At 46.9% G+C, this 12,509-nt stretch overlaps 1 protein-coding gene across 7 annotated transcripts in view; it reads right to left on the reverse strand.

Moving 5' to 3' along the window:
- WDR7 (WD repeat domain 7) overlaps positions 1–12,509 on the reverse strand; it is a 799,383-nt gene that overhangs the window by 657,647 nt on the left and 129,227 nt on the right. For all 7 annotated transcript variants that reach the window (XM_063959708.1, XM_063959725.1, XM_063959718.1 and 4 more), the window contains 3 exons: positions 7,205–7,346; positions 3,165–3,413; positions 1,157–1,377 (listed from right to left, as the gene is read on the reverse strand). In XM_063959708.1, the coding sequence (XP_063815778.1) occupies positions 1,157–1,377; positions 3,165–3,413; positions 7,205–7,346 (612 nt within the window). The remainder of the gene's footprint in view (positions 1–1,156; positions 1,378–3,164; positions 3,414–7,204; positions 7,347–12,509) is intronic.

Genomic DNA, 12,509 nt, shown 5'->3' on the forward strand with positions numbered 1-12,509 from the left:
AATTAGATGGTATTTAGGGTAATTATTTTTTTTTCTTATTACAGGCAATAATTGAGATAATCAAATAGAGATCATGCTGACTACATTATCCCGGGCTGTGGTTTCAGTGATAGATACACAGAAGGGATAGCAGTGGTTTGCCGCTAATTAACGGATGACAAACTGCTTGCAGGATGAGACACAGAGAGGAATGGGCTACTTCCTCGTGCAGAATCAGAGCGGGGAACTTGGTGCTTACATCCAATGGGGACACATCTGTACGTGGCCAGGAGAGTGGTTACAGCAGGATTACGGTGACAATAGGGAGCAAAAACATTCCAGAACCACACTATCTTCCAGCACGGAGAATAGGGAACATTATTAAATATAAATAAATGGATTATTAAATGGTTTGGAGCAAAGTATTGACAGTCTATATTATTGAAGCAACAAAAAACTTGGGGTTAAAAGACTGACCTGTAGCACAGTGGGTAGACGAGCCTTGGCACTAGTGACATGCAAGCTTATTTTCAGTGGCACGCATGGGGTCAGTCCCTTTCCTATTAGGCATCCTGCTCCCCTTCCTACTCCACCTCTATTACCAACAGAGAAACATCCATTTGGCTCGCTGGACCCTCTCCAAACTGAAGAACCCAAATGCGGCCTTCATTCCCGGCGAAGCCTGGGCCTCGGTTGAGTGATCCCTGCCACAGTTAGTCCTGTTCACAATCAAATTACCTAACAAAACTCCGAATCGTGACTTTGTCTCCAGACTAAAAATGATCGCCCAGACCTGGGCAAAAACAGAGGACAGGGAAGCCACTAACATTTTTAGTACCCATCTAGTACTTTTGTACATGTTTGTATATGTTGTAATAGGTGTGGCACGCCCCAAAATTTTTTGGGTCGTTATTTTGAAAGTCTGGCAATTGGGAACAAAAAATAAATAAACGCCGACTTTCCCCCACTATAGCAAACACATAAAACCACTGATTTAAGTGTGAATTTGAACTCAAGGCTTTTCAATATGACATTAAAGCTTTTGGGGGGGAAATAAACCAAGGTTTAAAATAAATAAATAAATAAATAAATAAAAATTACAATCTGTAAACATGGTGCCCATGGTGGTGTACCATTGGAACACATGGCGTTTTTCTTTCCATGGTGGGGTACTTACACTGCAGCTGTCTGGCGGGACAAGAAGTTGTGTGATCTCGCCCCCATGGACGCAGAAGATATGTTTCATCTCTCCAGAGAAGATGTCCCACACAATCACAGAGAAGTCCACTCCTCCGGATACGAGGTAGCGCTGGTCATAGCGGGCGGACACTTGGTGAGGATACAATAAGCAGGTCACCTTGTTCCGGTGACCCCGCAGCGTTCTGTGCGGTGGCCAGCCTAAGAAATGAGAATCAGGATACATTACATTAGGAACGTGCAACAGTCGCATTATAATTCATACAATGGGTGTCCCCAGTCCCTCAGGTTCCTACCTAGGAGAAGAACTAAATGGTCAGGACCTGGGTCTAGCTGCCCTTCTATGTATTTGACCCATAATCCAATGTGTCAATATGACATTGTCACAAGGGTCGAAGGTCATAGCACAGAAGCACTGCAATATCATTGCAGTAGGCATCATACATTTTAAGGCAAGCACAACTGGCTCATCTGTATGCTCCCCAGGTTCTGGAACAAGCTCATCAGACTCATATCAGTAGTTTTGCTTTTTTGGGTGCATGGGTGGGGCTATTCCTAGACCCTGCTTTTCCTGTGGCGGCACACAGGGGTACACAGATCCCGCACATTTGTTTTGACTCATTTTTACATTGTGTAACAATTTCAATTACCAGGAAATCAGAAATGATTACAGACATGATTACAATATTCCCAGAGTGCCTATCCTAAACCTTGTATCACCATATACGAGTATCGCCACCTTTTATCATACAAAAAACGGCACTGCTCCTAGAGCTGAAATCTTACATAATAGTGACAGGTGTTTTGATGGTGCTTTCCAATACCCTAATTTCTAAATACACAATCCAAAATACAGGTGGACACTTTTGACACAAATACAATAATATAATATAGGATAAAACGGACTTTTAAAATAAACCTGATGTGCACATATTGATCACTTTGTGTCAGTGTCCACCTGCATCTTACATTGTGTGATTTTATGGTACCTGCATAATAATAATCTATTAAGGATAGAACCCATCTACAGTAAACCCTCCAGAAGTGCGCCATGCTGCCATCAGAGTGAGCATATACAGTACCAAATAACTTTTCTCTGTAAAGCGCTGCGGAATATCTGTGCGCTATATAAATAACTGGTAATAAATAAATAATAAATAATTTTCAGGTTATTGCTTATCATTTCAATCACTGAGAAAGAGAAATATTAAAAAGAATAAAAGCAAAAAATTGCCCATCAGAGTGACCGTAAAATGCTTCTACCAAGGCCCATGGAATTAATTGTGACAGTAGTAAGAGTGCCTTGAAGAAAGGACAAGAGGGCAAATGCAGTAGGTTCTGGTTTGGCAAAATGCTTCTTGTCGGTTATTATGGCGTAGGATTTAGAGTGGCAATTTTATTTTTTAAATAAATAATAAAATGGCCAAATTGCAGAAAAATCTGTACTTTTTCCAAATCAGAATCTACTTTATTATATTTGCCTTTTGATCCCTTGCCAAAGGAATTACCTACAAACCTTGCAACACATATAATGGGAACAAGCTGAGAAAAGAGCAAGTACTAGATGAGGGTCAGAGTGTACAGTAGCAATACACTGCAGATGAGCTGGAGACTTTCCCATAGGGGTAGAATTATCTTCTTGGAGAAAGATGAAGTCGAGAGATAAAGTACCAGCCAATCAGCTTCCAACTGTCATTTTTCAAGCACAGCCTGTAACATGGCAGTTAGGAGCTGATTGGCTGGTACTTTTTCTCTCTCCACTTTACTTCTCTCCAAATCTCCCCCAGTGTTCCTGGAGCAGCTTTATCTAGCTCACTGCCTGAGTACACCTACAATCCTCACATCAATGAGCCTCCAGTGCTAATACACAAACAGGTGCCATAGGGAATGCAGATCTAACAACGGTGTCTCCAAGTGCTGGAAATGTCATGCAGGCAATACATGAGCTCTTGGAGCCACAATACAGGAATGACTGAAGGTCTCCCTACCTCGCCTCAGCATGTGTTCTCCCTGCAATAGCTGGACTATGGCGGTCTGCGTGGCGGGGACAATGATTATACTTCCGTCTTCCCGACCACAGACCAGACGTCCGTGAGATGGAATGTAGACGCTGGCTGTCACTTTGAGCGGTTCTGTGCTGTTCGGCATCACGCTGAGTTGGTCTATAATGCCGGCAGGATGAGGGGTCAGCTTGTCAAAGGCCGCCTGCAGCGAGGTACTCGTAGTTATTTTTAAACCTGAAAGACAGAAATAGTTTTTCTTCCATGGAATTTACAGGAGAGGGTAAAGTTCTGACTGAACATTCAGAACATGACCGGTGTGCAGGAACATTTAAAGAGTATGTAATGCCACGTCTTGACATTAATAACAAGCCGACATATATCATTTAGCCAATATACCAGTTATTATAAATAATCTAAATGAGATGTTCAAGCACATTAAACCTAACGTGCACTGCTCTCGCCCTCGCACCCACTGTGCACCTTACATGACGTCACATGGTTCAGTAGCGACGGGAGACAGGACTGGAAGCGGGAGGGGGCTCTGCTGAGGAGGCGGGGCAGCTGGGGTTAAATAGCTACGGTGTGTATTCTCAACTTTACATACCTGGATATGATTTGGTTCCGTCTGCCTTATCTGTCTGACTTTTATTAAGAAGCTGGTGCCTCACTGACGGAGGAACCCCTGGTTATTTTAAAGGGTGGCTAGTTACCATGGTGACATAATGCCCTGTATAAGCTTCTACAATGAAAACGCATGCTATGCTTTGCATCGTAACTTTCTTATACTATAAGATGACAGTTTTTTTTAACCCCACCCCAAACAAGTCTGCAGTGGAAAGACTAAAAAGGATTAATGGTAATACTGGCGGCTTGGTTGCCCTCTAATAAGATGATATCATTAAAACGCGTGTGTGACATACAACTTTCCACCAACTACAGGGCCAATACAGTATAATCATCACAGATAATAACAATTGGTCTCTAACCTCGGCTGGAACTATCCTAACTCTTCCCATGTGAAGCAGCGCAAGAAAATTCACACCACAAGGAAATGCTGGCTAACAGCAGTAAAAAAAATCCCTGCCCACTGAAAGCAAAGGAGATGAGATATGGGGAACGTTCTACAAAGGAATAATCTCTAGACATGGAGAGCTCGCTGATGGTTTAAAACGTACACTGCAAGAGGAGCCATAGAGGCTTTCCAAACATTGAGCTGTAAATGTACGTCGCAGATTTATCAAGGTGTCATTTAACATCAGGGGGGTAAACTAATTGCCAGCTAAAATCCCTGCAGCACGGGGGGAGGGCTATTCAATTAAATAGTCATTTTCCCAAACCTAAAAATTGGGATATCAGGCGTAGAAACCCACTGATTTTGCAGAAACTGTGGGATCGATGTGTTTTCCCACGCACAAACCCCCGATTTTGCATAGACTTCACCTCACAGCTCCATCTGTCGGACATCGGGCATTGATGGGTGGGGCAAAGCCCGCTAATTGGATTGCTCCTGGTGGAGCAATTAGCCGCAGGGTTTATGAATACCCCCATGTGGAGTCGAGAAAAAGACTGAGTTGGGAGCAAATCAAAAAAACAAGTAACTTTGCACCTGAACAAGGGGTACACATACAATCTTTATTTTTTGCATGCAGGGTAAATACTGGCAGCTTTTGCATGCAAGCCACAAATGCTGGACCGATATACACTGCAATTCAGATTTCAGCTTGCATACTCCCAAATCTATATCTCTACACGTTACATCTGCCCTAGCTGAAGTGCTACATGGTTTTGCCAAGGCACAAAGTTAGGCTGGGTACACACTACAAAATGTGTGCACCCGGCGATGGTCGACCGATGTACCGATATATTGCGTCGGACGTACACACTGCACAATACATTGTTCATTAGCGCAATATATGGAGGTTAGGTACACACTACACGATGTGTGTGCCCAGCGTGGTATATCGTGCCAACCATAAACCTTCCAAGATAGATCGTATGCCGGGGTGTTATATCGGTCCACCCCGAATTTGCTTGCATGCCACTGTCCACGGGGTTGGCCCATCTGACTTGCAGTACATTAGATGGGACAACAGCCGGGAGTGGGCTATTGTGGGTACACCCTATGCGATGTGGCCGATCTAGTGTTCCGATCCGCACCGGAACGATATTTTGGCTGGTATGTTGTGTAGTGCGTACCCAGCCTTATTTGCTTTTTGTTTTGCTTTGCTGCCACCTATGAATCAGCGCCACAGTGTGCAGATAATAAACATATACGTTTATTTGGCGAGAAATGAGGCAGAAAGTAAAGGACGGTACACACTCAGCAGATCCGATAAACACTGCGATCCTCGGAGCGATGATCTGATCAGTGTGCAGTGCACCCTAAACACCGTGAGCTGTACTCTTCTATAGGTTTGGGAGATCGAGAATCTTAAATCATAAGCAGCTCATAAGATACAACCTCCCAACAACACCATTGCATGAGCGTTCTGAAGCATGTTATTGGCTACCGCTCCGGCAAACACACCTATCCAATCACTGGGCCAATCGGCCAAAATCAGGTGATCGGTCTGATAACTGCACTGGTGTGTACACAGTTTCACATAATAAAAGCAAAGTGTCACTTATATTTAATAAGACGTGTCAATGTTATCAACACAACCAGTGCTACACAGACGAGGATAGCGAGCGGCACAAAGCAATGTTGCCGCTACCAATTTTATACATTGTATAACTAAAAGGAAAAGAACTCTAAAGCCAAATGGAAGAAGGACAGTAAGAAAGAATGACGTGTTCATTAATCTAGTTCTATAAATCGCAGCTTGTGTATAAGAGACAAACGCTCATGTCCGTGCCCTCTGTATAACTCCATCTTGCATCCCGAGTTCTGCCTTGGATTGCACTGGTGACTTGAGCGAATAGTGTTAATACGGACAATATAGCTTCAGCGCTGTGTCTGATGTCATGTAATTAGCTGCTGGAGTCTTTCCACTGCAATGGAGGCCATTGTGGACCCCTGTTAGGAGAGCTGATCAGTAGCAGATCATTGTATAGGAAACGCAGATGGCTAGGGAGCGCCCATTCTCTCACCCATAATTCACCAGGGTAATGCAGGCACAATGCACAGGTACATAGGAGCTAATTCACACCTGATCGCTGCTGTGCGAACACGCACAGCAGCGATCAGTCTGAAGTGCGCATGCGCCGGCACATGGCAGATTAGCCCTGCGATCGCCTCTGCCTGATTGACAGGAAGAGGCAGTTGCTGGGCGGGCCCGGACCGTTGGGTAGGGGGGAACCACGGCTGCGTGACGTCACATGCAGCTGCTGCGATCCGGGTAGCAACGATTAACTCCCTGCCAGGAGCTGTGCTGGCCGGGAGCTACTCCTACAGTACAAATGCATTGCACCGTGCGATGCTTTTGTACTTGTACAACGGGGTAGGGCATGACATGCGGGGCGGACTAGCCCTGTGCTGGGCGTCCCCCCCCCCACATGTCAGTGTGACTGATCGTGGCTGTGCTACATTTACACATCTACGATCAGGTCTGAATCACCCCCATAGTATACACAGGAGCATGGAGAGGACAGCAGTGTTTAACAATCTGACATAACCTCTACACCACAGGTGCTCAAACTCGGTCCTCAGGACCCCACACGGTCCATGTTTTCCAGGTCACCTGTAGATTTTTGAAATGTGACAGTTGGTGACACACAGTACAGTTGCTGGGTGACATAGAAAACGTGAACCGTGTGGGGTCCTGAGGACCGAGCTTGAGAACCACTGGTCTACACAATGCACACGACAAAGATAATGAATTATGATAATGCAATGTTCTCTTACAACTACCACAATGGTAGGACCACAAAGTGCGTGCGGTGACCAAACCTAGAGGATGACTTCCAATGGATCCAACAAAGGAAGAGCAAACATTCTGAACTAAACTAACTGCTGATCAGCGATATGTTACCCTTATGGTTTAAACGGAGGCGAGACGAATGATGTGAACGGCTTATGCGGTTACCTTGTGTGTTCTCTTGCTGTTCGAGATCATCGGGCACACTCCAGATACTAACTTTCCCCGATGAGTCTCCCTGGATTAGAAGTTTATGGAAAGATATTCTGCGTCCATAGAAAAACCTTGTAACCGGAGGGCAGATTAGCAGCTGCAGGGAAGAAGTGACAATTATTACATGAGAGAAATACGCAACTGTGTTACCAACACGATCGCTGCCTGCACACATCATGCACTGGTGAGAATGTGACCCATATTCTGTGCCGTGCATCTACTCAGCACTGAAACAGATAGAAAGTGAATAGTAGGTTTCTTCTAAATAAACCGCAATGTACAGAGAGGAATCAGGGGACACACAGTCACCTTTCTAGGACATTGCAGAGGCACCTTCAGAGCAGAAGAGGACAGTAAAGAACATCAGCTTGTACACAGAGTCCAGAACTGAAGGTGGCTCAGCAAAATCTGGTGCCCGAGTGTAAAAGGAAAATGTGACCTCCATCCATTAGATCAGATCCGATTGGCAGGGGGGTAAATGTGGCAGCCGGTCTGGGTAGGAAGACCCCGTTCTACTACACTAGCAGGCACCAGTTGCATGGCTTCTGCACCAAGCTGTTCTATCTCTTTTATAATACCCAAGTTCTAATACATAGGGGTAAATTTACTAAGATGGGAATTTTTTAGAACTGGTGATGTTGCCCATAGCAACCAATCAGCTTCTATCTATTATCTTCTATAAGCAGCTAGATAAATGTTAAGTAGAATCTGATTGGTTCTTATGAGCAACATCACTAGTTCTAAAAAAAAACTCCCACCTTAGTAAATGTACCCCTTAATGTCTAGATATTATCAAGTTATAACGTGGAACTGTTGATGGGTTTTGAGTGATAAGCACAGAACAGCAGTTACTACTACATACAGTAACGAGAGTTTACACATACATTCCTCCTCAACTCCTGATATACTCTGTGCTGCTGGGGACCCTGCTCCTCCCACTATATAACTCTCAGTCTGTGGCTTCCTGCTGCCTCCATTCCCCTCCTCACATCATGTCACTGCCCCTGTCACATGCAGCCCTGTCCTCACTGACACATCACTCATCTCCTGATATACTGTGCTGCTGGGGCCCTGCTCCTTCCACTATATCTATCAGTCTGTGGCTTCCTGCTGCCTCTATTCCCCTCCTCACATCATGTCACTGCCCTTGTCACATGCAGCCCTGTCCTCTCTAACACACCACTCATCTCCTGATATACTCTGTGCTGCTGGGGACACTGCTCCTCCCACTATATAACTCTCACCCTGTGGCTTTCTGCTGCCTCCATTCCCCTCCTCACATCATGTCACTGCCCCTGTCACATGCAGCCCTGTCCTCACTGACACATCCCTCATCTCCTGATATACTCTGTGCTGCTGGGGACCCTGCTCCTTCCACTATATAGCTCTCAGTCTGTGGCTTCCTGCTGCCTCCATTCCCCTCCTCACATCATGTCACTGCCCCTGTCACATGCAGCCCTGTCCTCACTGACACATCACTCATCTCCTGATATACTCTGTGCTGCTGGGGCCCTGCTCCTTCCACTATATAACTCAGTCTGTGGCTTCCTGCTGCCTCCATTCCCCTCTCACATCATGTCACTGCCCCTGTCACATGCAGCCCTGTCCTCACTGACACATCACTCATCTCCTGATATACTCTGTGCTGCTGGGGACCCTGCTCCTTCCACTATATAACTCTCAGTCTGAGGCTTCCTGCTGCCTCTAATCCCCTCCTCACATCATGTCACTGCCCATGTCACATGCAGCCCTGTCCTCACTAACATAACACCACAAGCCTATAGGTCGCTGCCTCCCACAGGATCAGTAAACTCATCTGAAGCATGTTACGCCATTGTCAGTTCTCGTGATCTTATTGGCTATTGGATACTCTAACCACATAGAAACTGGGGAGTCAGGGACAAGAAAGGGATGAAAGATGAACAGCAGATAGAAGGCTTGCACACTACACAACTACAATATCACTGCTCACTACTTTGCGTACATAAGTTTGTGGAAAGCTCCTTAATCCTGTCTTACAGTTGTGAGCACTGATAATAACACTATAATATAATGGATACAAGATTACAGATATTATTTAGATCACCACTTAGATAATTAACATAAACTGCTCATCGTCAGTGTTGACATATCTACAACATTTTTTTGCATAAACTGAGTTTTGAAAAATGGCAATCTCTCCTATGATACAATCTTCAAGTCCTGCTTCTGTTTCGCTATGCCGTTCCAGGGTTTTCTGCGCTGTACTTGTATTGTAATTCATTACAGAAAAAGCCCGGACATATTACACAGCACTGGACATTAAAGAGATCATGACAAACTACATATATTAGCAAGAAACAGAAAGCAAACGTGCCTGCCCAAATGGCCTTACAATCTGCATGTCGTGGTGAACACGCACAATACATGGGCTGGGGTTGATATGCCGGCGCTCGGGATGTAAGCAGTCAGAATACCGACCACAGCATCCCAACGGTTGAGTAAGTATGTTAACCCTACCCCTACTGCTCTAACCCTCTCCCACACTCCACAGCCTAAACCTAACCCGCCCTTCCTGCAGTGTAAACCTAACCCTTCCCCCTCCGCAGCCTAAACCTAACCTGCCCTTCCTGCAGTGTAATCCTAACCCTTCCCCCTCCGCAGCCTAAACCTTACCCGCCCTTCCTGCAGTGTTATCCTAACCCTTCCCCCTCCCCAGCTTAAACCTAAACCGCCCTTCCTGCAGTGTAAACCTAACCCTTTCCCCTCCGCAGCCTAAACCTAACCCGCCCTTCCTGCAATGTGAACCTAACCCTTCCCCCTCCGCAGCCTAAACCTAACCTGCCCTTCCTGCAGTGTAATCCTAACCCTTCCCCCTCCGCAGCCTAAACCTTACCCGCCCTTCCTGCAGTGTAATCCTAACCCTTCCCCCTCCCCAGCCTAAACCTAAACCGCCCTTCCTGCAGTGTAAACCTAACCCTTTCCCCTCCGCAGCCTAAACCTAACCCGCCCTTCCTGCAGTGTTAACATAACCCTTCCCCCTCCGCAGCCTAAACCTAACCCGCCCTTCCTGCAGTGTAATCCTAACCCTTCCCCCTCCGCAGCCTAAACCTAACCCGCCCTTCCTGCAATGTGAACCTAACCCTTCCCCCTCCGCAGCCTAAACCTAACCCGCCCTTCCTACAGTGTAAACCTAACCCTTCCCCTTCCGCAGCCTAAACCTAACCCGCCCTTCCTGCAGTGTAAACCTAACCCTTCCCCCTCCGCAGCCTAAACCTAACCCGCCCTTCCTGCAGTGTAATCCTAACCCTTCCCCCTCCGCAGCCTAAACCTAACCCGCCCTTCCTGCAATGTGAACCTAACCCTTCCCCCTCCGCAGCCTAAACCTAACCTGCCCTTCCTGCAGTGTAATCCTAACCCTTCCCCCTCCGCAGCCTAAACCTTACCCGCCCTTCCTGCAGTGTAATCCTAACCCTTCCCCCTCCCCAGCCTAAACCTAAACCGCCCTTCCTGCAGTGTAAACCTAACCCTTTCCCCTCCGCAGCCTAAACCTAACCCGCCCTTCCTGCAGTGTTAACATAACCCTTCCCCCTCCGCAGCCTAAACCTAACCCGCCCTTCCTGCAGTGTAATCCTAACCCTTCCCCCTCCGCAGCCTAAACCTAACCCGCCCTTCCTGCAATGTGAACCTAACCCTTCCCCCTCCGCAGCCTAAACCTAACCCGCCCTTCCTACAGTGTAAACCTAACCCTTCCCCTTCCGCAGCCTAAACCTAACCCGCCCTTCCTGCAGTGTAAACCTAACCCTTCCCCCTCCGCAGCCTAAACCTAACCCGCCCTTCCTGCAGTGTAATCCTAACCCTTCACCCTCCGCAGCCTAAACCTAACCCGCCCTTCCTGCAATGTGAACCTAACCCTTCCCCCTCCGCAGCCTAAACCTAACCCGCCCTTCCTGCAGTGTAAACCTAACCCTTCCCCCTCCACAGCCTAAACCTAACCTGCCCTTCCTGCAGTGTAATCCTAACCCTTCCCCCTCCGCAGCCTAAACCTAACCCACCCTTCCTGCAGTGTAATCCTAACCCTTCCCCCTCCCCAGCCTAAACCTAAACCGCCCTTCCTGCAGTGTAAACCTAACCCTTCCCCCTCCACAGCCTAAACCTAACCCGCCCTTCCTGCAGTGTAAACCTAACCCTTCCCCCTCCGCAGCCTAAACCTAACCCGCCCTTCCTGCAGTGTAATCCTAACCCTTCCCCCTCCGCAGCCTAAACCTAACCCGCCCTTCCTGCAGTGTAAACCTAACCCTTCCCCCTCCGCAGCCTAAACCTAACCCGCCCTTCCTGCAGTGTAAACCTAACCACCAGATGTCGGTGCCGGCTTTCCGAGCAGTGTCAGGATTCCGGCATCTGTATTTCGACTGCCAGGATCCTGACCATTGGGATCCTGACCGGATCACCAATACATAAGATAGTGGAACAACAACTGTAGCTGGTGGTTAGTGAAGGGAGCGTGACTACTGTAAAGCAGGAGCAGCATCATAAACCGCCAATAATATGCCAGCCAACGGCTACTGGCATTTCTGTGCAGATTAGCCCACCTGGTGGACCCCGCTGCCTGAAAGCTTTATTGCCTCTTTTAGGTGTGACAATTCGCTGGAGCAGGATTATGGATTATGGATAAACTTGGCTGCTTAGTCTGTTTCTATGTAAACTACAGCAGGATCAGCTATTCTGCCAATCAAAGTGGGTGGTCCTGACACACTCTTGTCCTCTCTTTTATATAGGGGGCCCTGTTGGTTGCATGTCTCTCCAATGATTGGCCAAATCAGTCTATGGTGGCTGGCCACACCTCTAAAGCTTGGGTCCCTACGACTGCATTCCCTGGTGGACCCTTCACGTCCCAGTCTGACACTGTGGGGCAGATGTATTAACCGGGAGAAGGCGTAAGGAAGTGATAAGCCAGTGATAAGTGCAGGGTGATAAAGGCACCAGCCAATCAGCTCCAATATGTAATTTAACAGTTAGGAGTTGATTGGCTGGTGCGTTTATCACATTGCGCTTATCAATGGTTTATCACTTCCTTATGCCTTCTCCAGGTTAATACATCTGCCTCTGGGTGTGATAAGTATAGAAAGATGGGGAAAACTGTGCAAAGTAGAGACAAGAAACATGAAACAGTTAATGCAGAAATCTTAATAGACAGCTGTTGGCAATCATTTATCTTAAGTGAATCTCCTCCCTCTTAAAGGCCGTCACTTGTTCTGCACAGGCACTCTTAGGGTTATCT

Source organism: Pseudophryne corroboree, chromosome 1, assembly GCF_028390025.1.
Source record: "Pseudophryne corroboree isolate aPseCor3 chromosome 1, aPseCor3.hap2, whole genome shotgun sequence".
Lineage (NCBI taxonomy): Eukaryota > Metazoa > Chordata > Amphibia > Anura > Myobatrachidae > Pseudophryne > Pseudophryne corroboree.